The sequence below is a fragment of the Dermacentor silvarum genome, unplaced genomic scaffold (genome assembly GCF_013339745.2).
Source record: "Dermacentor silvarum isolate Dsil-2018 unplaced genomic scaffold, BIME_Dsil_1.4 Seq948, whole genome shotgun sequence".
Classification (NCBI taxonomy): Eukaryota; Metazoa; Arthropoda; class Arachnida; order Ixodida; family Ixodidae; genus Dermacentor; species Dermacentor silvarum.
In genome coordinates this window covers 28,695-55,982 of record NW_023607005.1, presented here as the reverse complement: position 1 = coordinate 55,982, position 27,288 = coordinate 28,695, and the positions used below count along the sequence as shown (strand labels likewise).

The window sequence follows — 27,288 nt, the reverse complement described above, 5'->3', positions numbered from 1 at the left end:
CTCGGAGCACGGAACGTTTATGGTAGTGAAACAAAGGCTGGTAACCATGATTTACACAAAATATTGAACGTCTTCCGTAATCAAGTTCGCTAGCTCTTACAAAAAACAAGACAAAATAACGTCGAGTGCAATCAAAACACCTTTGGATACGCTAAACGACTAATATTTCACCAATATGTGCGCAGGCCATCATACTCATTCTTCCCTGTGCGATATTTAACCACCGATTTCGTCGAGTGGTAGACTGGTCGCACATCCAATATCGTTCATCAAAGCTATGCGCTCGGTGGTGGCATTCTGAGGCGCTTCGTTCCATGTGCGCGCAGCGAATCTATTTCGAAGTCTTATTCTAGCAAAGTGTCTTTCGCTTCGATTTCTAATCGGTCGCCTAGGAGCGACCACAGGGTCTGCATAGACGCGTGCAGTCTAGATGACGACGACGGCAGCATGCAGCGCAGCTTCACTGCGACTCGATGTCAGCCGCAGTGGAGCGGCTGCCCACGTTTGTGTCAGTCAAGACCGTCTCGTGCAGCTTGCTCACGAGGATGCGGCGCACGCGCATAGGCGACATCGGCACCACGGACACTGTGACGTCGCCGGTCGCCGTGTTCAGCATCTGCATCACCTGGTCGTGCCTCAGGCCCTCCAGGTTGACGCCGTCGATTTGCGACAGCACGTCGCCCGGATACACCGTCTCATTGCTTACCGGCGTCACGTCGGTGTGCTGCGAGTGTAACGGCAAGGAGTACCCGTAAACCCATTGTATTCTTAATCGTGACGTCTCACGTTTTCCGCTTCGGGAGATGGCACGAATGATGGGCAGTGGCTGAGCAGGAGTGAAAAGACCTGGCTTCAAACACACCTGGGCCCGTATTCTCAAAAATGTCTTACGCTATGATTTCTCTAAAGAGAAAACTTGAGGTAATTGTAAAGCTGGGCATATCAATAGCGATGGCAACCACCCAATGGTAGAGAACACATTCCAGCTAGAGGCTTTGTGGATTAGGGCCTTGCTCTGTAGCCAGGCAATTTCGCACATTATGCGACCGCAGAATGAACAGGTTCAATTTTAGCTCAATGGTCAGCTATATTTAACAAAATAGGACTGCCTCACTGTTTTTTTTTTTGTTGACGTCACGTATTCGGATGCAGGATTTGCACTAGGGCAGGGCACGGAGCAGACGCCCTGCCCTGCCCTAGTGAATTAGTCGCGAAACGTAATGGAAGTGTTGCGCGCGCAGCCACGTGGCCCGGTCTCGGAGCAAAGTCGCCCCCCAAAAATAAAAGCGCATGGACGCGCATTGCTGCAGATCCTCGTGCCGTGTACCGTGTTGCAACTCAACTAGTAGCTCTACGTCCGTGCAGTGCCGAAAACGTGTGTAGCGTAAGACTGCAACTCCATTTTAAAAATGATCGCCATATCCACGAAGTGAATGATGATGAGTGGGCGAAGCTCCGGAGGTAATCTGGTAAACCGTGAATCCTCTGTAGATGTTGCCCACTCGATCATCATACAAAGATGTGACAAAGAAACACGGGGGTGTGGTGTGATTATATATACAGTATATACACAATGTTTTGTTATTTGCATATTGATACCGTATATGCACAATGTTTCATTATTTACACATGGGGTAGCTGATGATTTTGGTCAAGAGCTCTACGGACCACAAGGATTCTGTTTTAGTCATATATGACGTTAAGCTCAGGAGAACGTTTACCTTTAAGTATAAAGGCATTGTGGCCCGTAAAGTACAAAGCCAAGGGATCGTGAATTGGATGTAGTCTAAAGTTCGAGAAGGCAATGTCTATACAAGTTCCCCTGATGGTGGTGGGACGTTTGTATTCATATGAAAGGCACCAGAGATCGTAGCGGGACATCACGTGTTGTACTAGCAAGTCGTCGTTCGTTACGTCCACGTTAAGGTCTCCGGTGAGCACGAAGGGCCGTGTTTGTATTCAGTTTCATATTGCAGCATCGCCTTCTCTAACCCCGAATCGAATCGAATTTCGCCGGTCGACACTCGACCGGCGAAAGAGAAAGGAAGCGCGCCAAGAGCGAGTGGAGCGAGCGCCGCAAACGAGTCTTCTTCGGTGTTCATAGTAGCAGGGTACCAATATCGAAGCGCATTGAGTGTCGACCGGCGAAAGAGAAGGCGCCATCAAGTGGGCGCCATTCAAATCAAACGAGAGCACAGCTACGCCTCTAGCGGGAGCGGCGAGTACTAGCGTGGCTACAACGGCGTGACGGGGGACAAGGCTCGACCCTAAGGAGCTTCGCCCCTAAAACAGACAGCGAACAGGCTTTCGTCCGAGCTGCACTGTGAACGACGTAATTGCCACCTTCAGTGGATGGCTAGAGAACTTACTGAAAAACCCCGGCGTTACACTTGAGTGACACTTAAATAAATCACGTAAGTCTTGCAGCATCACCCCTCACTTGTTGGTGGCGGATGCGCGGGCCTGACTTCACATACTCGTTTAAGGCGCGGTAATGCTGGGTCGATACGAGACCGACAAGACGCTGACGCCAACGATTGGCCACCTACTCATCACAGTATGTCGCTGAGACAATTTTATGGTATCACGTGGACAACGACGCAACCGATGAGCGCGAGTTGTCGTAGTGCGACGGGCTTGTCGACGGAACCAAAAAAAAAATCAGCGAGCCGACCATCGCTCAACCGAACCCCGCGAGATCGGCCGTCGAACCCACAACGCGACAGCCGCAGCACCTTCGCTTGTATATATAATTAATCGTGCTCAAAAAGAGTCAAAACGTGCAGTCGAAGTGGAAATGCACAAGCTTCAGCCCTCTCAAGCCGTGTACATAGATGGGTAGATGGGTCTAGGTGTTGTTATGCTGACACATTTCTAAATTCTAGAAAAGGACTGTTTACCTCTGCGTCCAACGCGAAACAAGAGACGGCGCATTCGGTACAACACCACAAATAAACAACCGCCTCACCCAGTTACCGATGGTGTCAGCGATGGCATCCACATTGGCAAATATATACGCGGCCTATAAATGAGCGCTTATTCGAGCACAGTTTTTCCTAATAATTCTTTATGGTACGCACAAAGTGTTAGTATGATGAAGTTAAAGAAAAGCGAAAGCCAGTAACAACAGCCCGTAATATATGCATCTGGATAACTGTTGCCGTTCTTTAAGTTGCTCGGCCACTCATGCTGACTCGTCTTGGGGTGGAACGCCGCTGATAGGCGCAGATGTGTATGTTGTGCAACATTTCGAGACTATTTCTTTCCAGCGATGCGCCGTTTACACAATAATTGAAGCTAACAACGATCTGTGGCTGTAAATCTCGATGTAAACAAATGCACCGCTTTGGTAAATCCGACACGGAAGGCTGCGCTCGAAGACTCCTTCAATATGCAAAATGGTTAAAGGATGTGCAAAAGGAACACAAATGCATCGACGATTACGATACTCTTTAATGCGAAAGTTGAGCGCAGCTTTATACGTGTTTTCATTTCGTTATATGTTGGCTGGCGCGGACAACCTGTCTCGTGTGGCACGTTGCAAACGGAGCGAAGTGTGGCACAATTGCCTCGCTAATCGGGAGATCGCGAGAGGCAGCGCGTGGTGAACGCGTGCGCGCGATTCACAGCAGCCGCGGTAGACAGACCTCCGCTCATGCAGCGCTTAGTTTCTGCATGTGGTATCGTTCGACGCGCTCGCCGCATGTCATCTGGTGAAAAGACGACAGCATGCTACTCTGGCGCCATCTCGTACGGTCTTGCGCAGGCACTACACTTTTCTTTTCCTCGATTTCGCCATACCCTGTGCCTCCGCTTTCCGCCTCTTCGCTATCGCCGCATTTCATCCGCGCTCCGCGTTCACTCTGCCATGCTTCGCTGAGCTCGTTCGCTCGGTCACGAGGGACGCCGAGAGACGACGCCGACACTAGCCGCAGGAACGGGCGGCTAAGAGCTGCGCTCTAAAAAGCCCGGTGCAGGTAAAGAAATCACTGAAACCAAACTCCAAGGCCGCCGCGTCGGCACACGGAACTCCGCGTGCCTTTATCGGCCGCACTGTTAGCGCAGTCGAACACTCAAGCCTGCTCAGTCAGTAGTTAATGACTGCTACATGGCATCCAGGAACGACATGTTGCCCCGGAGAAGCCGTAAATAGTTAAGCGCGATCCACGAAACACCCAACCGAGGCACACTCAGCATGGGCGAAGGTATACAAGTCAACCGGCGAACTATAGGTCAGTCAGAAATGTATCAGCCAATTTTCCCGCGCACTAAGTCGTAATAAAAGAAATCTGCGTGCAAATCCCGCAAGGATGCAGTCTTTTTTTTGTGTGTGTGTATGTACGCACGGTGAGCACGAAGACTGTGGTCAAGCGATTCGCCTTGTCGTCCCACACGCTGACGTCAACAACGCCCAAGCCGTACGGCATTCCCGTGATGCAGGAGAAGGGCACGCTCTTGAGCACCGCGTTTTCCTTGGGCAGGCAGCGTATCAGGCTCATCATGTCTCGGCGCGAGGTGAGCACGCGGTACGTGCTCGACGACATCACCGACAGCACGAGCTGGTCGCCGCACGTGCCGAGAGCCTGGCGTGCCTGCGCCACGTCCTCCACGGGGTTCCCGTTCACGCTCAGGATCACGTCTAGGGGGAGCACCTGGGACCGGTCCGCCGGGCTGTCCTTCTTCACGCCCTGCGAACGGGGTGGCGCTCGTTGCGAGTACATTGGCGAACACATTTATGAACGATGGGTGTGATGGGTGTGCGACTACTCGAAACTTTCGAATAATGAAATGATTATTGCCCTCTACTATTCTCTCTTCTAATCGAAGCCCGTATATAGAACTACGATTATTTAGATAAATTTCAAATATCGGAAATATTCAGAGACGATTATCTGATTATTGTTACGAAAGATCTACGACGCAAGTATGATTCCGCCAAGCGCCAGAGTAATTTTAGAACATTTAATTTTGCTATTGAAGGGCAGCACATACCAGTGGTCCATACCGATGGAACCAAGTTGGTCGAATGGTTGGTTTCGAAACTCCTTCCCTCAGCAGAGCAGCCCGATGACTTACCCTTTAGGTCGTAGCATAGCAGTCACCCAAGTTGGCGGTAAAAGCGGTTAAAGGCAGCGATATGTAAAAAAAGAGCCAGAACCCACCTCACCATCACGGCCGATGATAACGCGTTTACATTGAACCAATATAGCCACACAACGTATTGCGACCGACGAACCGAGTAATGTATAAGGCGTGCACTGTAGCGGGACTCCTCCTCCGTGCTTCCTTAAGAAGACTCGGCGCCATCTAGCAGCAGCGCCGCGAGGCCTGCGTGTTCTCTCCGAAATACATGGTACCCCTGCGCGTGCGAACGCTGACAAAAGCGTCATGCGGTAACCGGACTCGTCTCTCGCGCTTTTTTCTCCATCCGCTGTGCCCTCCAGTGGCCTTCCCTAGAAAGTCAACTCGTGGCCTGCGAGACTAGAAGCGTGGCTTGCCGGTGCCTGCGGACGATGATAATTGTTTCGTCGCTGGCCTTACTGACAGTGGCACAAACTCCGCGACCCAAGTTGGCGAGAAGCTCATTGAAGAGCGGCCCATACCGAGTTCATTCATTGTGCCTCTCGCTAAAGCGTTGGCTGGAAAGACGTTCATTGAAAAGCGGCACACCCCCCAGTGCATTTATGGCGCAGCCTGCTGAAGTGTCGTGTTGCCGTCCTTGAGGAACCGTTGCGACCTTGGCACTATTCGGCTGAGTGTCGGAGAAATTTAATGGACCTTTTGCTTTAGTGTTAGAGTGCCACAATCTATAGTTTCCCAAGTTGGCATCGAAGAGGTTCATTGAAGACCGGCACAGACTGAATGGCGCATAGCCAGTGCTCCAAGCCGGCGTCAAAGAGTTTACTTGAAGAGCGGTACTTTCCGAGTCTCGCGCGAACCGTGAACGACGTTGGTGTGAAAGAGGTTCGTTGAAGAGCAGCACATATGTACGCATTGCCGTATACTGGATGACCCAAGTTATTCGTACGGTTGGTTTTGAGCCCTGTTCCCTCAGCGGAGCATCCCGATGTGCTAGCCATGCCACTATGGACTACCCAGTGACCCAGGTAGGCGAGAAAACAGTTACAACACACACACACACACACACACACACACACACACACACACACACACCACACACACACACACACACACACACACACACACACACACACACACACACACACACACACACACACACACACACACACACACACACACACACACACACACACACACACACACACACACACACACACACCACACACACACACACACACACACACACACACACACACACACACACACCACACACACACACACACACACACACACACACACACACAACACACACACACACACACACACACACACACACACACACACACACACACACACACACACACACACACACACACACACACACACACACACTACACTACACTACATACATACATACACTACACACACACACACACACACACACACACACACACACACACACACACACACACAGCCTCAGAAAGTGCCCGAAATACCGTAAGAATGCTTTATGCTGTAGATAGCTACCACAAAGTGCGTGAAGTACTTTAAGAAAGGTAGTCGTCTTAGTAGTGCCGCAGGTGGCGTACTAATTGAAAAGAATTCAGCCTTTGTTTAGAATAGCGGTACGCCTAGGCTGTGTTCACGTTACCGTTGCAACACAAAGAAACCGCAGTCGGCTATAACTGTTTTAATGCGTTCCCATTCTTTGGGTACTTCACGCAATTTTCAAGGGCTATCTATGTTTGCATGTTTGTGTCTATGTACATGGCAGTCCACGCGGTTCTGGTATGTTTGTATCTATCCATTTTCCCGTCGACCTAGGTCACTGGGTAGTCAGTGAACGAATGGGTGGCATATTGGGCAGCTGCGAGTAACAGGCTTCAAAACATCCGACCAACTTGGGTCAGTGAGTGTGTGGCAAAGTTAACACACGTGCTGCTCTTCAACGAATCTCTTTCACGCCAACGTGGGTCACTTTAGATGCGGGACTGGGTACGTACTAGTGTTCGAAGAAACTGACGCCGACATGGAGTACTGGGTATGTGCCACCCGGTCTGTGTTGGTCTCCAATGAACGTGTTTGATGCGAACTTGGTTCACTGCGTATTTGACGGTAAGCTTGTGCCGCTGGTCATTGAACGTCTTTGACGCCAACTTCGGTAACTATAGGTACATGCCACTCAGAATGTGCCGCTCTACAATGATGAAAAACATCCCTCAAGTTTCTCCGATGCTGAGCGGAGTGGAGCCCGCGTCACAAGGGTTCCTAAAAGACAGCCACACGACGCATCAGCAGGCTGCGCCATAAATGCAGTCGGTATGTGCCACTTTTCAATGAATACATTTCACGCCAACGGTTTGGCGAGCTGCGTCATGAATACAGTGGGTATGTGTCGCTCTTCAAGGAACCTGCCGCCAACTCGAGGCACTGAGTATGTACCATTGAGTGTGTGGTCAAGGGAGGGAACAATTCTGTGCGTTCGCAGGCACCGGGCGCGCTACGCTTCTGGTCTCGGAGGACACATGCGGACTTCTTGGCGCCGCCACCAGATGGTGCAGCGTTTCCCGAAAGATGTGGGACAGAGGAGTCCGGTTGCCGTATGACGCGTTTCTCAGAGTAAACATGCACCGACACGCCATGCATTTCAGAAGCCATGCGCAGGCTTCGCGGCGGCGGTGATAGATGACACCGAGTTTTCTTTGGGAAGCATGAAGGAGCAGTCCCGCTGCAGTACATGCCTCATAACTAGTTTTGACGGCAGCAACACGCTATGTGGCTATACTGACTCGATGCTGACGCATTACCATCGACCGTCATCGTGAGACGAGCCATACCGAAATTTTTTAATGCCTTCGCATTCTAATGCGCAAGCATTATTAGGGTACTTGACCCATCATCCGGGGCCATCTATGTTTGCATCTATGTATCTGTGTAGGTTTGTATGTGGGTATGTAACCGTTTTCCCTCCTATCTGGGTCAAATGGGTAGTGCTTCGGGCTGCTGCGCTTAGGCAACAGCGTCCGAAACCAACCATCGCACTAACTTGGGTCACTGAGCAACGTGGCCATGTGTACATACGTGCCCTTCTTCAACGAACTTCTATCACGCAAACATAGGTCGCTGTATAGACGCGGAAGATGGTAGGCAACACGCTTCGAAGAAACTCTTTGACACAGACTTAGAGCGTTGTGTATGTGCCGCTCGGTCTGAGCTGACATTCAATGAAACTCTTTGATGCCAACTTCGGTTACCAGGTATGTGCCCCTCCGAATGTTCCGCCCTACGCTGACGAAAACCATCCCTTAAGTTGCGCCGATACCGAACGGGATCAAACCCACGTAACAAGGATTCCTCCAGGACAGCAACATGACACTTTAGGAGGCTGCATCATAAATGTACTGTGTATGTGCCGCTTTTTAATTAACGTATTTCATGCCAACGCTTTAGCGAGCTGCCGGAGCGGGTCATCTATATATATGTATATATGCGGGTCACCTGCTTCAGTGGGAAGAAAGTCTGAGCTCTACTCTGACACGCGCGAATGGTTATTGCCGTAGTGTCTGTGTCAAGCTCGGGCATTGAGTGTGATAGCATGTTTCTGTTTTGTTAGAAGTCTTACTGTAGTTTATTAAGCTGCATCATAACCGCATACTATTAAAAACAAAGAAAGAATGAAACAGTACGGACCAACGCACTTACATCGACGTAGAGATAAAAGTTGTCGTCTTCGCCTTTCACTCTACGCATCGAAAAACCGAAGCTCCAATATCTGTAAAATTTCTTCTTCCGGAACAGGATCAGGTCCACTTTTTCGATGTTGGACTTCCGACCCTCTTCAACGCCAGCTGGAGATGCAGGAGAAAATGGTGAAAAGCACACGTCAATACTACAGTACTTTGCCTCATCAAAGCGCAGTGCAAGAACATAATATACTAGCGTAACGCAAGTGTCTGAAGCCAAATTTTTAACGAGACAGCGTTAAGGGCCCCGTGTCGCAAAAATTCGGCGTCGGCGTCGATGTCGGCGTAGTTGTCGGCGTCCGTGGCGGAGAAAATCATCCCGAACCACCCCCACCGCGCAGGCCCTCCGCGTGGCGCAAGGTGTTAGTGAACAAAAATTGAATTTCTCACAGTGAAATCCCTCAGAAAAATGGTAAAGTACAATTTAACCACAACCTATGGACATGGTGGCGTCGGATTGTAATTTGAATTTACAAGAAAGCATAATTCTGCTACGAGGAAACTTAAACGCAACCTCATTTTCGAGCATTACTATCATACCAACAGCGGCGCGCTCGGGTAGATTATTTGCGAAAATCATATCCAGATGGCTCTCCCATCCTCGGCTGGTCAACTTAGGACAGTCTGCCTAATGGGTTTTGGACACGCGCGCGCGTCGGGGCAATAGCAAACAATTAATAAAATAATAAAAAAACGTCCTAGGGCCTTCACATTTTAATATAAGACGACTTATATTGCAACTGGAAAAACGTCTTCCCAGCAATGCATTTCTGTTTACAAGTGAAGCCACTATTAAGAGGATCGGTGTAAGCTTTGTCTTTGTAAGCTGGCTTTCCCATGTTCTGTGTGGCGGTGAAGCCTACACAAAGAAAAATGAGATGTGAACGGGGCCCGATAACGGTATCGCGTTCCACTCTTAAAGGCGAAGCTTACGCGTCCTCCAATTTATTTCCACTAGTTCGCGGGCTAAACACAGTGGATATAATCAGAAATGACGGAATAAAGGAACAAATAAATAAAGAATTTATTTATGAGGCGTAATTAGGCCGTTACTTCTTCGCAGCATTTCTTCCTGCATAATTTTGGCTAACGAGCTTTCCGGTCACACCCCATAGCCCACTAGGGAGGATAGAGCAAGAACGCAAAAAAAAAAAAACACATTATGCTCAGATTACTTCTTGGCCAACCAGAGCACGGAAACGTCTTTACGATTTGAAAGCGGACCCATGATTTTGTAACAAAGCGAAAATACCTTGCTTATGCATAGTGGTAACAAAAACCACACATATATTGACCTACACCATCTTATTCTTACGAAAATATTGTCCCGGCTTATTGAAGGTCCGCATTCCGTGACAAGTGGCTTAGCACCTGTGCAGTGCCCGTGTGTGAAACCAAGGGCTGGCCAGGAAAGTATTTGTGGATATTTAATCGAGTGTAAAAACGTGAAACATTTCACTTCAATTTCCAACAACATCCCGATTTTTTCATGTTAGTGAATGTATTTTAAAACAAAGAAAAAAAAAGATAACAGACTCGTATTCTGTCGTAAAAGCTATGTTGCAATAAGTTTCATGTGCGTAAAAAGGAATATAACTCTAGGCGGAAACATGGGATATGTGGATACCCTAAAATTCAGCAGGAAGTTAGATACGTAACTTAAAAGTGTTAGTAAATAATTCTTTGGTGAATTGAAAAGACATATCGTAGCTTATTTCATCACATTTTTCACTTCATGACATCGGGACTGCTTGTACGGCCACTGATCAACAGACATCAGCCAAGCAGTATCATTAACAAGTACGCTCGCGGTTTAGTTAAAACAAGGTCACTGGTTATCTTAAAATGTATAGAGAAATGTAGTCCAACTGTCTCCCATAATATTTTCTGGCAGGTGTTTCTTAAGTGCCTCGGTTGCAGCGCAGGGAAGAGAAAATAGCTTGGACGACATTGTTGGAAGCACGGCATTGCATTTCTGCATCAATACTGCATAGCGCAATCTGTAAATTGGCTTTGCAAAAATTTCGCTCCGACGCATTTCTTCCACACTCAGTATTAGCAAAAGAAGCAGAGCATCAGAGCGTAATCAAATTCCTCCACGGCTTTTAATACCAGCAATAAAACTGGAAAGAACACACGGCCTTTCCGCAAATGTGGCTACTGCAACTTTCTATTCTCCAAAACTATAAAATATATAATACGCGACGTTGCCACTTATCGGCACACTCTAGAAAAAAGTTATCCGGTGATTGTTTCTACCACACTTCCCCAGAATCAACACATCTTTCAGGGCAAGTCTAGTTAGCGGACTTTCAAGATGTTATCCATAATGAGTCCAATTTCCAGTCAACATCTTGGCGTGTACAATTGTAGACAAAGCGCCAGAATAGTGCTTGGTATAATGGGCGGCACTTCGCAGAGACTGTTCACTTTGTGTTTTAGGGCACAATGTTAAAGGGGAAAAAACAAAGTGAGCCATATTTGTAAATTGCAGCCTTCAGCGACACTAAAAAAATGTCACAGTTTCGCCCTAAGTGCGAAGCAATGAATGCGATAGCAACACAGCAATGTCATACGAAGTAAGGTGAGCGGCTTTGGTAGCAATATGAATTGTAGTAAACATGAGCTGATTAAGTAAGCAGGTGTGCTGCGGCGTAAGTAGACCGACATGAAGAGAGACTCGATGACCACGAGAAGGCGCGTGTGAAACGGTGGTGTTGATGAGAAGCGCTGCCCGTGGGCAGCGCGTGCGAAGGGACACACCTGTAGCGCTGCACTGCCGATCCGGGCAGCATTGCATGTGTAGCGTGCGTTGGAAAATGTCGCCCGACTAGTACTAACTGAATGAACAAGCGTGGTGTGAGCGCGCACAAACACGAAGAGATCACACTGAATGACAGCAGACAACGACTGTCAAAACGCTGGCAGCAAGCATACGCCGCAGCGGGCGAAGGTACGTGCGGTCTATCGCTTCAACGGAAACTGAGCGGCGAATGCACGGCGCATAAAGGTCAGAGCCGTGTGGAGATAAGAGACGGTGCGAGCGAGCGACGAGCGCGGTTTTTGGCAGAGAAGTGCGCCCCCCCCCCCCCCCCCCCTTGCTCCCTCCGGCGCTGGCTTCCTGCTTCCTTGCTTGCGCGTGGGAGATTGAGTGCGTTCGCTCTCCGTGATAGCGCGCGTCCCCGCACGATTCCGCTCGGGCATACGGCGCGCGGCGAAGATTTTATCTATAGGGAACCTCACGGCGACGGCGACGGCGACGCCGACGGCAGAAATCCGGTTGAAGTGTCCATATAATTGCTATCGCAATAAAAAAAGTCACTTTTATCTGGAAAGTGGTACTGATAAGCCATAACAGACTAAAACGACAGGCGGGTGTCGACGCCGCTTTCCAGTTCCTGCAATGGCTCGCCGTGACGTTTGGAGTATTAACGGGGGCTGCTCAGGCTTAGTTACTCTTACATACATCGGTAAAGATGGAGTATAGACCAGACTTTTTCTAGCCTCGTAGTGCGTGCGTCAGCCGAGCCGCTACCCTTGATACCAGGTTCCTACAGGAGTCAGGCGAAAATGGTTGCACTTGCAGTGTGTGTTCGCATGTTTACTTTTTAGACATGTTCTTGAGGCATCCGCTGAGCTGCGGGTTTTAGACGTGTTCTTACGGCATCTGCTGAGCGCGATGTACAAAGGTTATTCGATCGGGTGGCGTTGCGCATGCCGTCGTTGGCCGCACCAACAACCAGCGAAGGAGGAAGATGTCGTTCAAGAGTCTTGGGACGTTCAAGGAGTAACAAGAAGCTTGTATTTGTGTGGTGTGTATTCGCTGCACAACACTCCTGGCGGCGCCTGAGACACGACAATATAGGATAGTGGATTAAAAAAAAAGACTTCGTTCCCAGAAAGCTTGATCGGGTGGGTATACGTTTTGTTGCGAACTGTGCGATTGCATGGGTCATGCCTTCCCGCGTGCTTTGGGCCTGCTATAACAGCACAATACTATCATTGACGACTTGTCGGCGGCCTTGTAATTGAATTTACTGGGTTCACTTTCGTAACGGAAAGCCAATGGCGGTAAACCCGTACCCGAAACCTAAGTTTTGAATACGAAAGAATAGTAAGCAGAAAGCGTTCGGGTGCGCGTGTCGACTTCGTTGCTTCCGCAGTGGTGGTCCTATTACGGCAAATAAACAAGACTGCACATGACAGTTTTCTTGTCCCGTGTTTTTATGTCCATGAATGCGCCGCATTCGAGAACTCGTGACCGCAAAAAGAGTGCACAGAAGCAGGGCTCTATGCATGCGCCCATGCCTCAATTGATTTTTTTTCTGTCTTTGGCGCAATATGTTGAGTGTTTGAACAGCTATATTTGTGCAGCGCTCACGCTCAGCTACCCGAGAAGAATGTACGTTCAGCCGTTCCTAACAGAGCTGATGCATCCTTCACCGACGTCGTACGTGGATACGCAAGTTATTGTCGCTTCTCCATTGGCTGCGAGGGAAAAAAAATAGTAAAGCACTTGTAACTGGCAGCACACACGCCATAAGATGTAGTGCTTCTATCTCGTGCACACTGCACTGCCCCACTAAATTGTTATGTGCTGAGTGTGCCCGTTGTCCGTGCAAAATAGTGCTTATCAAAGTCTCCGGTAAAGGCGTAGGCGCCAGACCTTTGACTGCGCGCGGCATGCGGAAGATAAAAATAATTTTATTGTACTAATATCAATCATGGTATGCTAAGAGCACATGAAGATGAAGAAGACAAGGCGGGGTAAACATGCAGCACAATCTAAGATGCGCAGCACAATTACGCAGGTTACGTAAAAAATTCACGACGTTGCAACTGCAGTGAAGCGGACGACGCTGCACCTCCATCGGAGCACACGCCACCACAGAATGCTATCACTAAATTATCGCCGTGGTATATTTCTATGATATGAAATTTCATCGCATTAAAGAAGACTCATTTAGCGGCATTCAGAGATGACAGGGTGGCTGCAGTGCTTTCGGCACCAGCCACCTCAGGCGACTAACAACCGCAAACGCTTTGAGGCCCGCTGCTGCCCACTCCGTTTCCGCAGTCCCCGTACCATCATCATCATCATCATCATAAGAAAAACATGGCAGTCTACATTAACGACATCCTAGAGGAGACAGCGATTGGACTTATCAATTTTCGAGAACGTTTGCTGCGGATAAATGGGCCCAATACGAGAGGATACATCGAAATCCGTGACGAAACAGGGCCGCACAAGCGCCGTGCTTGCGGCGCGATATTCAAGAACTTAAAATTTCGCCTTCATTTTCACTTCCAACAATCAACTCTTACCACTAAATTGAAAAAAAATAGTGTTTTGAAAGTATACTTCGATGCTCCTGATATTGTGATTACCTTTACCGTCCCTTCTTTAAACCACTACATCTATACCGTCGTTCCATTCTTTCCTATTCTGTGGCCTGTTGCAGCCAATATTCTGGGTCACTCACTGCTCGCGAGTCCTGTCTTGGTGCTGCTCTGACCGGGCGTGGCGGCGCGGTAGTCAACGGGTGTGGTTGACATGCCGCTGGTTTCCATGAACGAGCCGGACAGGTTGATGGGCGTCTTGCTCTGCCTGACCTACGGCGGTAAAAATACAGGGTTGAAATGATACTGCAACAAGAGATGTGTTCATTTTAAATGGGAAAATCAACGATTCCCGCGGAAGGCTCAGCTAACGAGCCCCGATCAAGGCTTCTCTTCTTTTACGCATCGGCCAATGTAACGTAACATAATTGTGTTTTCTGCGAGATCTACTGGCTCTGACAAACTGCCATGCCCATTGTAACAAATGCGACCAAGAAAAAAACAAATTGATTTTACACATAAGGAAACGTCGGTATTTAGGGTTACGGCAAGAGAATATGTGAGAAATTATGTAAGTGCGCTTCACTTCACATCTCCTTTCTCCCGCACAAAGGGAAAGTTCTGGAACATTACCGCTTTAGTTAAACGGCGCGAATAGGCTTGTGTGCCGCCAAGACAAAATCACCGTATTTTTGCACAGGTGTGTTCGTCGTTAGGGTGTTCATCGTTACGGTAATAGGAATTCTGCAAAATTCTCCAAATGCGCATCCTTTCGCTTTTCTTTAGGACCACACAGCGACGAACATCGCGCTATAATGGCAAATAAAACATAAGTTCACGAGCTCATTTGTACCTATTTGTAGCATACTAGAACCAAAGCATGCGCCTGGAAATCAGGCTAAAAGAGAGGGAATAACAACCTGCGAGGTATTGTTGTAGAATAAAAAATCGTCGGCCGTTCGCTCTGTGAATCTCAATTATGAGGTTACAGACACGTTCGGCTGCGACAGAGAGAACGGCGTCACTGTCTCGAGTTTGCTCGGCGGTGGCATTTGCCCGCCATTGCCGCTTGCGATTCGTGGAAATAAAATTGCTTCAAAATGAAATTTGTCCGTTACGGTAACACAATGTATGACTCATACCCCCTTATGCAATGGCTCATACCCCTGTAAACACGGCCTCCCCATTACGACGACAGAAGTGAACTTCTACGCTGGATAGATTAGCGGCAACGCAGCCAGCAGAAGACGGCGACGACAAACGCGGGAGCAGTGGCACGAGCGCGTGCCGAGCACAAGCCGATGAGCCAGCTGTGGAAGAACACGACGACGCTCGAGCCAATGTTGATGATGATAGTTTTATGTACACAGGCATTCGCCTAGCCATGTATGATTTCGCCTAGACATATAAAGCTTCGGTTTAAATATATAAGCGATGATTGAGAGTAGCTGTAGCTCTGTGTACTGGTTATTTGTGGCGGTGGGCTACACGGCCCCACAAATAAGACGGTGTGTACGTTCCAAAGTCAACAGTGTAGCAGACGTCACTTGCACTAAGGATTGTTTCGCTGGCTTGCGCATAACATTGCCCATCTGCTGCTTTCGCGCTTATAACGCGCTATAGTATATACCACACTGTGCGGCCGTTGTAGTACAGCGGACAAAATAGATTCAACCTTGTTTAAGGCCCTGTTGGTAATATCTCGACAGGTTCGTGAAATGAAGATAACAAGTTGGCAGTTCAGGATCTAACAGCAAATCCACTGACATTCAAAGCGTTGGCGAGATGTGGTTCTTTAATGTCATTTCTATGCAAACACTAACATACCATTACAGATGAGAAACTAAAAAATCCATGTCTGCTTGCGAACTGTTTGCAGGTGGTGTAGACTGGCGCAAAGAACCAGACGAAGAGGCATTGCATGAATGTTCCGCGCTGGTTGCCATTGAATACTTATCGCGTTCTTTTTTTCCTGCAGTGTTCGGAGTTGTCTTACAATAATATCATTAAAAGGGATGAGTTTTGAAGCATATGGTTAGCCTCACATTCAAGTAAATTGCTTATATATACGTATACCAGAGGTTACTGATCCTTTAATAAATGAACAGATGCTATACCTCAACTAAGAGTTAGATAACAAAAATACACTGTTTTTAAGCGTAGCTTTATAGGCTCACAAGTTTCGGTGGTGGTGGTGGTGGATTCACGCTAAAGAATGGGCCGATCCGGGTGATAGTGCAGAATTGGTCTAAGCTCAATGGCAAAGGCCCCTGTGGGCTCGGGGACTTTCTAACGCGCCCTTGAACTACCCTTGTCACACGTGGGACCCAAGGAGACAAAATAACGAGCCCTTCCTCTGTCGAGAAAATAGGGGTAGGCGAAGCTTGTCGTCCGATTCTAGCCCCAGGGCTTCCGAAGCCCAGGCGAAACGTTAGCGAAGAGCCGCGGACCCCGAGTTGCGGGAGCGCGGGGTTGAGGCCAAACGTCAGCGAAGAGTCGCGTGTCGACCCTGAGTTTAGGGAAAACGAAGTCGAACTCCTGCGACGGCGTCGTCTTGCCACAAGCTTCGCTTACCTCCATTTTCTCGACAGGGCAAGGGCTCTGAATTTTTTAAACCGCTGCCGAGAAACGTCTCCAGAGCAAAGCGCATCTCCGTAGGAGCGAAGCTCCCTCTTCGACAATAACAGTACCGTGCTGCTGCCGGCATACTTGTCAGTACCCGCCGTGGTGGCTTGGAGGCTATAGTGCTGCGCTCCTAAGCACGAGCTCGCGGGATCGAATCCAGGCCACGGCGGACGCATTTAGGTGGGGGCGAAATGCAGAAACGCCCTTGTACTGTGCATCCGGTGCACGTTAAAGAACCCTAGGTAGGTAGGTAGGTTAGAGCACTGCACGGGCCAATTTTTGCGGCCCGGGCCCGGCCCGGGACCGTTTTTACATTGGGCGGCCCGCCCGAGCCCGATCAAAACTTTTATGGCGAGACCCGGGCCCGGAAATAATCTACGTTACCCGCCCGGCCCAGCCCGCCACCCCTTTACCTTAAGCCCGAGCCCGGCCCGAGCCCGACTCGAAACCGGCCCGAACCCGGCCCGAGACCGAAAAATACATGTTTTTCAGAGTTGAGAAGCCCGAGAATAACTCGCAGACAGCCCGAGCCAGGCCCGGGCCCGCGTCAAAAAACCCGAGCCCGGCCCGGGCCCGGGTCAAAAAGCACACACCGTGCCCGAGCCCGGCCCGAGCCCGTGAAAAAACTTCTCTACCCGGCCCGGCCCGGCCCACGGGCCGGGCCGGGCCCGGGCTTTCGGGTAAGCGCGAGCCCGTGCAGTGCTCTAAGGTAGGTAGGTAGGTAAAAACTTATTTTTGTCCGGCAAGTAAAAAGGGTGGGCTTCACCCCGCCTAGGCGTCTGCCACGAACCCTTGGTGTGCAAAATTAATCCGGAGTCTCCCACTACGGCGTGCCTCATAATCAGATCGTGGTTTTTGGCACGTAAAACTTCGAAACTAAATCTTTTAATGCTTGTCCAAATCGCGGGAACAATGCACGCAAGCGTGCGCTCTGTGAAGCGTGTCGTGCCACCTTTCCTGATACAAAGACACTACAGATGTAGTGCTGTATTGACCCATAAGGGAATGCGTGGCGATACGACCCACCTGCGTTTTGCGTATATATCATGCAAGATTAGCTCGGGAGCTATCGGTAATAAACGTGTGAGGTGAAATCCAATGAAAATTCGAGGCCCACAATCTAGCAAACTGGCCTAACGCAGCTGCCTTGAACCCGAGGCCTTCGGTAGAAAGCGCAGACGGACTTTTAAAGACGATAGTCTTCTTGGGGAACTTAAACGCTGAAAATTTAGTCTGTCTTTCTGTTTGTCTGTCTGTCAACCGATTCAGCCACCCGGCCAAAGTTGGACCACTTGCTTACCGCCCACACTACTTAAACTGGTACGGCTGTTCATACTTGTGAACGTTATCGATTAAAAAGTAAATATTACGCATATCTGAGGCGCAACATCACTAGGTAAGTTTTAGGAGGCGTGTTCCTGTGTATAGAAAATACATAGATACGTAACTCTAAAGACCCTAGTTTCTTAAGCTGCGCTGAAAATGCCATGCTATGCGCGCCGACGAACGACGTCTGCCACGAAGGGAGGGAACCCTCTGCACAAGCTCGTGTTTCCCCGACTGCGCGCCGACGAGCGCCCTCTGCCATGGAGGAAGGAAACCCTCAGCACAAGCTCATGTTTCCCGATGTATTGCCAGATGGCGTCCATGTCTCACGCAGCGCCTCCTCAATTTTATCAATGCCAGCCAGATGCGGCCGATTCAACATAAAGAAAGCGCTGTCTGAGGCAGGGCAAAACATAAATGGCCGCTTGATGAAATACAACCCACTCTACAAGACATGCCCAGACAACGCAGGGAAAAGACCGACGACCAAATTGCAGCGGAGAAGCGCCGGCGTGCCGACGCTCGTCGTCTCAAGCGTGCCCAGGAAACGTCCGAGCAACGAGCCGAGCGGCTAGCGCAAGATCGTGAGTCGAAGCGCACCCGGAGGCAACAGGCCAGACCAGGATCAGACCAGCACTCATGTAGTACGGACGGCAGAAGACTATCGTCTTTCGACGACATTTGCAGCGAAGCACGCAGATACGCGGCCATTTTTAATGTACAGGCTCCCAGGGTCTTAGCCATTGTCACAGATTAGAATGTTCATCTGGCGTTTCGTCGTAGTCTATGAATTTATTGTTTGATCGGCTGCCTGGGCCTGGCATTCGTTTTGTGTACTTTTACCAAAGCGCCGCTCACGTTGCTTTAGTTAAATAACTTTTAGGTGCGAAGCATCTTATACTCGGGGCTATGTCACTCCCTACCTCCCTCCATCCATCCAACCGCCGTGCGTCCACACCACTACTGCGCATGCGCATCCTCCTCCCCCTCCTCTCCTTGTCTCATCTCTTCTCCTCTCGGCATTCCTCCTCTCCTCTCCGGATTGCACAACGAATGGCAACACCTGCGGCTCCGCGCGCGATAATGCGAAGCAGCTTAGGTTAGAGGCGCGACGGTAGGCGCCCCAGAGGCACCGGCAACAGTCACCAACGCCGCGCGCGTTCGGTGCGAAAGCGGGCACAACGCATACGGCGTCGACAACAGTTCTGCGCGTTGCTGGTGCATGTCCAAGTTTATACAGCTGATAAACTACCTTGAGTCGACCCCATGGCTGCTTCGCATACAACTCAGGGTTCCCCTACGGGAAAATGGTGTAATTTTTTTTTTTTGCACTGAAACCAATTTTCGATTCGTGAGCCAATTCGACTGCCAATAAGAAACGCGTAAATGTATCGTCGCCAGCTGAAATGCTAGACGCTCTTAGTAATTCCGCTATGTAAAAGCTTCTGAAAGAACCAAGGTGGAAACACTGTCTGGTGCTTTTATCACATATACACACGAATTTGGGCGGCGCGGGCGTACCGTGTTCATGAGCTTCTTGAAGCTTCCCGATGCGTAGCAGAGCAGCGGTCTTTGTGTTTCGAAGGCGATGTCGGTCATTTCGTCGATGGTCAGGTGGCGGCGTTGGTCGTCCGGGTCGGGTGCGTTGCCCTTCTCCTCGTCGGCCTTCAGGATCTCGGCGATGCTAGATATTTCGCACAGGTTGGTCCGGTTGTACAGCATCTGCCAGTTGAACCGCTCGAAGAACGGGTGCGTCTTGAGGTCGCTGTAGTTGCGCGAACCCAGCCGCTCCACAGGGTTCTTCTTGAGCATGCGGTACATCATGTCCTTCGCCGGTGCCGTCGCCGAGTGCGGGTGGTCCTCCATGCGGGGAAACTTGAGCGGCGACGTGATGATGCGCTCGCGCAGAGCCTGCTTGGTCTTTCCACGGAACGGCACCCGCCCCGTCGTGAGCTTGTACAAGACGATACCCGCCGACCACCAGTCTGCGGCGCGACCTGCGCCAGCCACGCACGCGATTATATGTGGTTTCCGCTAGTGGGCGCCTTGCCTCTTTTAAGGCAATTGGGTTCAGCTGCTACGAAGGAATTTTTTGTCGCTGCAAGGCACTTTGACACCATGCTAACGTGAGTATGCACCCCTATACGTACCATTAGGACATAGCTAAGGATTGCTGTGGTATACTGATATGCGTGTTCTATTACCGACCTCTTCCGATTATATCAAGATGCCGTCATTTTTTATTAGTACCTCAATTTTTATCATCCGACATAAGTCATTCTACTGCCTATATTGGAGAGTATCAACACTTCCTCAGGTGTTTGCAAGCACACAAAGCAGGTGAAGTCAATTTCCTTGCGGTTTTAAACAGGCTGTCACGCATACTCAGAATTCTTAATCTAGCATGATTACGGTGAAGATCACAGAGCCAGGACGTCCCTGCTGTTTCAGCCTACAACATGTTTGAATCTCTGGAAAACGCGATCAAATCCATGCTATAATTAGTCCAAGACTTTAGAAGAACCCACAAAATGATGGTACTTGTTTTTAGATGGCAAGTTTATATTGTGAAACGCAAGATTAACGTCACTCGCGTGCATTAAAGCAATAATGTGTTTATTTCCGCATATGCACATTCCTTGCAGTTGTATAATTTCAGTTGAAGCAGCATAGTGTAATGTTTGCCAGTACACGACTACCATTCGACGACTAATGGATTTACTACACGGTCACATGGCCGGTACACGTGCGTAAATGGCGTAATTAGCAGAATAATCTACTTGCCCTAGAAATTAAGAATCTTCATTTTAAAACAAAGCTTCCTTTGCGTGTTCCCCAGAGTTTGTATTCGTCGTCATTTCCTCGCCGTATATATTTTTGGATACATATAGACAACATGGGTGGCTGGGTTCGTGCTCGCTGCTGCCTTGCCGCGTACAACACCACTATTTATTTGCCTGAATATAAAACATGCAGATGGCGAAAGTCTGACCTAGTGCACAACTTGGGTCACTGGCTAGCCAATATGCTACTGGGTATGGGCCCATTCTTGGCCAATCCCCCAGAGCATATGTGCCACTGAGAAACCAATGGTGTGAACTTGAAACCTCAAACGGCATTTGTGGTAAAACTTGACGAGGTCGAGAAAATGGCGCAGGCTGCGTGTGGACGTCGGAGGAGGATATCCGGTGACGGCCTATACCTTGTAAGACAGCGGAGTGATATTGCTTGGTGACGCGATGTCCTAGAAGATCAGTCTCCGAAACCCCAAACTGACATTAGTCAGCATTGATGATGAGATCATAATCATGCAGATGAGCTAATAGTTCACGGAAACATGCTTTGTGCGTCTCGGCATCCTTATTAGCGGCGACGAAATCACCAGTTTAACCCTTTCAGGGTCAATACCGTACAAATACGACCACCGCGAACACCCTCAAGATGACCAATGGCGTACAAGTACGGTATCGCTTGTAAATTTAAAAAGCGCGCCTCTTTTGATAATTTCTTTCGCTTGGCACCTGCTGCCACTCGACGGAAACACGTGGAATTTTTTACTTGCGCCAATACCTCTCTTTTTTTTTTTATGCAACGGCGCGTCGGCTATCAGTCGCGCATCCGGGGGCGCGCGCGCGCGCGGTGGCGGCGAAGTGCGCGATAGGTGACCCGTAAAAGAGCGAGGGATTATGGGATGCGCCGTCTGCTCGCTGTTTCCGGTTCGAGGAAGCGCAGCCGCCGCCACCGATTTGCCGTTGAAGCCTGTTGATGCGCGTGCAGTCCAGCTTTGTCCCACTCGAAAGTTACCCGGTTGCAGTCTCCTAGCAAATCCATGATCGGCTGTTCAGCCGTTGGCTGCTCAAATTCAAGCGTTAAAGGTAAACTCGTGTAACTACTGTCTTGCAGCATCCCTTGCTGAGTCAGCTGTGCACAAGCATCAGAGGCACGGCTGCCACTTCCAAAACTTTAACAAGGCAGAGACCACCCGTGAAAAAAAAAAGCAGATAACCGTATACAGTGCCCCTTATCAGGCGGCGATTAGCTGTGTAAGGGCCGACACAGAATGATTCCCCAAGATATTTCTTTCTCTAACATTACCTCAAGCAACAATAATTACTCAGTACTCGCATGCACATATAGAGGTATTATGAAACATGGCTTTACGGCTCAAATTTAAACGGGACACAGCGAGATAAATATATAATACTCGTAACCAACTACCCCACCTTAGTTCGTTGTACACAGGTAGAGATGATGCGCAGCCGTAATATATCGGCCATACGGTCATTTCCCCATCTTGATGACAAAAGAGCGAAAACTTCTAACTACGTACCACTTGAAATGAACCCTGAGTTTCGATCAAGAAATGCAGTTGACAGCACGCAGTTTTAAAACATTTTCAGCACATAATTTTCTAATTATGCTAGCTGCGCCGTTACTGACGATATCGGTTTCAGCGACGATCACAGGGCAATATTTACCAGGCTACTCTTGCCATCGCCTCAGCACCCGATTTTCGAAGTAATGATTTTATACGCTTCATAAATTATCGGATAAAGATAGATTTTTCATCTGTCTGACTGACCCACCCACAGAGCAGTCAGTGACGCTGCGTCCAAGCAGCGGCAAATGTCGCCGAGCTAAACCTGGCAAAAACAAAAAAGGCTGCCGTAACGAAAACCAGAGTTCGTTTATAAATAAAAGCGTATTCTTGCCTTTCTTCGCTCGTCATCGTCGCGCCCCGAGTGAACTGAAACCTAGAAATCAGCTGCATGAATGATACGACATTGCTGGTCTACAAAGCGGACGGAATGCTTCGCACGACTGACAGTTGAAACCGCATAGAAAAGCACGTTCGCCGGGCATGCCGCCGATGCCACCGCGCCGTCCGTCGAACCGGAAGCTGCTAGCAGACGGCGCGCCCCGCAATTCCCTGCGATTTCTTGTTTTACGGGTCACCTATTCTTTCGATTATTTCTATCGCTTGGCATGTGCTGCCACTTAACGGGAACACGTGGAAATTTTTACTTGCGCCACTGCCTCTCTGTCTCTCTATTTTTAATTTTTTTTTTTTTTTTGTTATGGCAGCGGCGGGGCTTTAGCGCGCGCGCGCGTGGGGAGGCGGCAAGTGCGCGCTTCTTTCGATCATTTCTTTCGCGTATTATGTGCTGCTACTCGACGGGAAGACGTGGAATTTTTTACTTGCGCCAATGCCTCCCCGTTTTTTTTTTTCGTTTTTTATTATGGCAAGGGGGTGCGTCAGCTCTCGCTTGCATAGGGTGCCTCGATGCCCAGCGCCGCCGTTCAGGGTGGAGACAACCCCGCTGGCGCCGCCATATTGAATCACACGAGCTCAGACTCAGCTACGCTTGCGTTCATAAATAGTGTTACTGGCGGCGCACTTCCAAGTGTTTTGCCTTGATGAGGATTTTTTTATCGGTATCGCATCTGCACATCTTTATAACCAATAGCCGTTAACTCGTCGAAGGTCTAAGACGTAAATGTATGGCGCCGGGAACATGCCCCAAGTTGCCTAATTCAATCACATTTAATATGCCGTGTGTATGTTTGAAATACGCACTATTTTTTTTTTGCGCTTCGATGCTTGGTATATAAGGTTTGCGACCCCCTGTGTGTGGAAGTTTTTCTTTTTCGCTGTTGTATTTTGGTTTACACGTCACGCCTCCTTTACCGTAGCCAGCCACTCGCGCACGGCGGTTAGTTTCCCTTGCGTTGCGCGTGCTCTTCGCGTTCGTTGCAATTATTTGACGATATCTACGCGCAATTTTGCTTTTTTTCCCACAAAACTGTGTGCTGACAGGATTAAGCTGGTGTAAAAATAACTGCGATGTGAAAAGAAGGTTTAGTTAGTGCTGTAAAGAAAAATGTAACGTAACTTGTCTGTGTCAATCTTGCGTAGTACCCACAAGAAACCAAATGATGCACAAAATACACTTACTTAGTAATGTCTAGTACAGTCAATCATGAAAGAGATATGTACATGAAAAATTATATGTAGTGTGTGGCGCCTGAAGGTTATGTTGAAAGACGAGACAAAAAAAAAGTTCGCAAGGTAGGCTCGACACACAATTCGGGATAGGGAGAATCTTTTTTAATTTAGTCCATACATGGGGGGGGGGGGTTCAAGTGGGTACATCAACCTTATTACACACAATATAAATCGAAAATAAGAATACAAACAAGAAAACGCAACCGCGGGTAATATTAATCAAGATATCCAGCCAGAATACATCAGCTACGATCGCATACATCGCATCAGCCACACACATCGATGGCGAGTAGAGAACATTTTATAAATAACCAGTAGAACACTGATAACTACATTGAAAAAATAAACAACACTGCATACATATCGCGTACAAAAACCGTAAATGAAACTAAGACAGTCAAATACAGATTAGCAACGTTTTTCACTTCGAAAATATAGTCCATGATGATGTAGGGCTGTTGACTTTAACAGACGGCACCTATCCTGTCGATTTACCTCGTACTGGTCCTCTTCAAAGTGTTTCTAAGTACAAGTAAAACAACAAAAGTGATTATTGATATGAAAAGTTGCCTTGTAAATACAGAGAACCCATTACAGTGCTTAAAAATAAATTTTCGCAGAAGTAATGCTGTATTACCACGCTTCGCACGTTTCGAAGAAATGCACAGGCTACAACAGACACCATGCCAGAAAGCGCCGAAACATTTTGGTCCCATGATGCCCCTTGACTCTACTACACCTGGGCATACCGTGCACTGCAGGCATTTAAAGACCGTCACAGTACCCACTACTATCGGGAATGAGCACGAATGACCATCGGCTTACGAGCACCATGCTACAAATATATTCGTCTAAAATATGAGCTATATAACGTAACAACCTGAAATCCGCAAGATATCTGCTGAGAATACAGAGAAAACCACAATGCTTCGCTTGCCACGTACACAACAGCCGCACTTCCCAGAAGAAGCACTGCGTTCTTTAGTCCCAAATAACCAGTAGCGAAAAAAGAAACTGAGGAGGAGGGGAAAAAAAAGAAAAACAAGAGACACACGATGTGTGCTTCCCGTGAAAAAGTAAAATAGGTGGTTTACATGACGGTTTGTAGCTAATGCAAGGCTATTTCGCGCTGAAGCATTTTCGTCAGTCCTTAAAATAAGGGTACTATACTCGCATAGACTGCGCCGATCAAAACGGCAAAAGCCTGTATGCGACGCGCGCTCTCAAACCATAGGCTACTCTGACAGCATCGGTGCAGTGCTTAGTTCGTGAGCGAACGTATACGTACGTGAGCGAGGATCAGAGAATAATTTCTTATTTAAATGAAAAACACGATGCGATAGTCTAAACTTTCTTGACACTTACCTCGCAAATGTAGGAGCTATCCGTTTCCTTCCAGTGACACCGCTTTACTTGGGCTTCCCATCTGTTCCTTGTGGGGATTATGGAAACCGATAATTCCGCACGTCCAGAGGCGCGCCAGGAGACGCGAGTAGAGCAGACGCTCCTTGCACGGTTCTCCCGCTCGGGAAGGCCAGGCGGCTTCCCGGCGGCGCGAGCTCACCCCCTCCCGTCGAACCGGTCACATACGTAGACCGTCACGTGGCCGCGGAGTCCCGCGCCCATTGGACCGAGCCCAGAACAAGGCGGGGCGGTCGCGATCGGCGCGACCGGCACACGCCGGGGACGGAGGAGACGACTGCGAGCCGCGACGAAGGACGGAGCTCAGGTAACCATCTTGTTCCCTTCCTTTGTCGTGCCCTACCTTGTTCGACCACGCTCGACCCCGACAAACGTCGAGGTCGACTCTATAGCCTGCTTCCAAGCGAATTCCCCCTGGAGCAACAAACCCTGTTTGTACTTGTTACACTATCGTGCGTTGTCGTGTTTCTGCCAGTCCTGATACCGCCGAACCCCGGTAGTACAGGGCAAGCACAAGGGAGTTGGCCGTCAAGCCTAAGCCTTAGGGACAAAGGCGGCTTGAGAGAACCCGGAGACCACAACTGGCGCCCAACGTGAATTCTCGCTTGCGGACGCAATCGAGCAGCCGGCTCCCACTACACGATGATGAGCCCACAGTACGAACTGAACGATCTCATGGAGTTGGCCGTGATCTGCAGTCAAGCCAGGGAAAACTCAGGCCTGGCTGCAGCGGCCGCGTCACCCACAAACGTGGGCCGTGAAAGCACGTACAACATTCCCATACACCCTACAAATGTAGGAGTGCCCAACCCCGCGCACCTCACCAACACACCGGCACATGTCGGCGAGCTACCGAATCTATTCTCGTCACTCGGCGAAATATTGGTTCCCTCCGTGCGCGCCGTAAACATAACGGATTACGGCGGCGGTTCCCAGAGACCTGTTTCGAACGGCGAAGGATCTCTCGCCGCCACACGCGTCCCCAGAACGTCGGAAAATTTCGGCGTGCCTAGGGCTCAACTCAGACGGGGTTGTACCCAGCACGCGCCCCGGGCGCAGCCGCCCCGGCCACCTTGGGCGCGCACCCAGTCTGGCCAAACGGCACAACTACTTCGGCTCTCGGTCGCGCAGCGAGATCACCACGCGTCACGGAGCCCGATAGTGACCCGTTCCCAGTAAACACAGGGACCTGCGCAATCGGGCCGGACAGTTTCGGAGGTTCCAATAGCGGAGGAAAACCTGCAGACGCGGCAAATCCCGTGCACTTTCTGGCGAGCGCTTTGCAGCAGGTGTTGCAAACCGCAATTTCACCCGGGCCTCGTATCGGAGTCCCGATACCGACGTACAGTGGCTACGGCGATCAAATGAGCGCCAACGTTTTTCTACTGGCGTTGCGACAGTACGAGCAAGCGACTGGCATGCGCGAGAGCGCGGTGTTGGAGAGAGTTCTCCCGGTTGCTCTAGTCGGCCAGGCCGCCCGGTGGTACCGTTTGGTAGGCCACACGGCGAGCACCATGGACGAGTTTCGTAGGCTGTTCAGAGACGAATTCCTCCCGTATGACTACCGACTGCAGATGCGGAGGGAGTTGGAACTACGCACACAGGCCCCGGACGAATCGCTGGTGGAATACGTTCGGGCGATGCAGGAGCTTTTCGAGTATGCTGATCCGAGCGCTTCGAACACGGAGCGAGTGGAGCGGGTAATTCGACAAAGCCACCCTACCTTTTCACTTTATCTGCGGA

General features: G+C 49.5%; 1 protein-coding gene across 1 annotated transcript; it reads right to left on the bottom strand.

The window, feature by feature from the left end:
* Window positions 1-460: 460 nt before the first annotated feature.
* Window positions 461-25,549, bottom strand: LOC119435841 (uncharacterized). Its single transcript, XM_049659961.1, has 7 exons — window positions 25,537-25,549; window positions 19,638-20,113; window positions 14,309-14,438; window positions 8,785-8,930; window positions 4,315-4,688; window positions 787-826; window positions 461-724 (listed from the first exon to the last, which is right to left on the bottom strand). Exons 1-7 carry the CDS (start codon window positions 25,547-25,549, stop codon window positions 461-463), a joined length of 1,443 nt encoding a protein of 480 aa, XP_049515918.1.
* Between the last annotated feature and the right edge of the window lie 1,739 nt (window positions 25,550-27,288).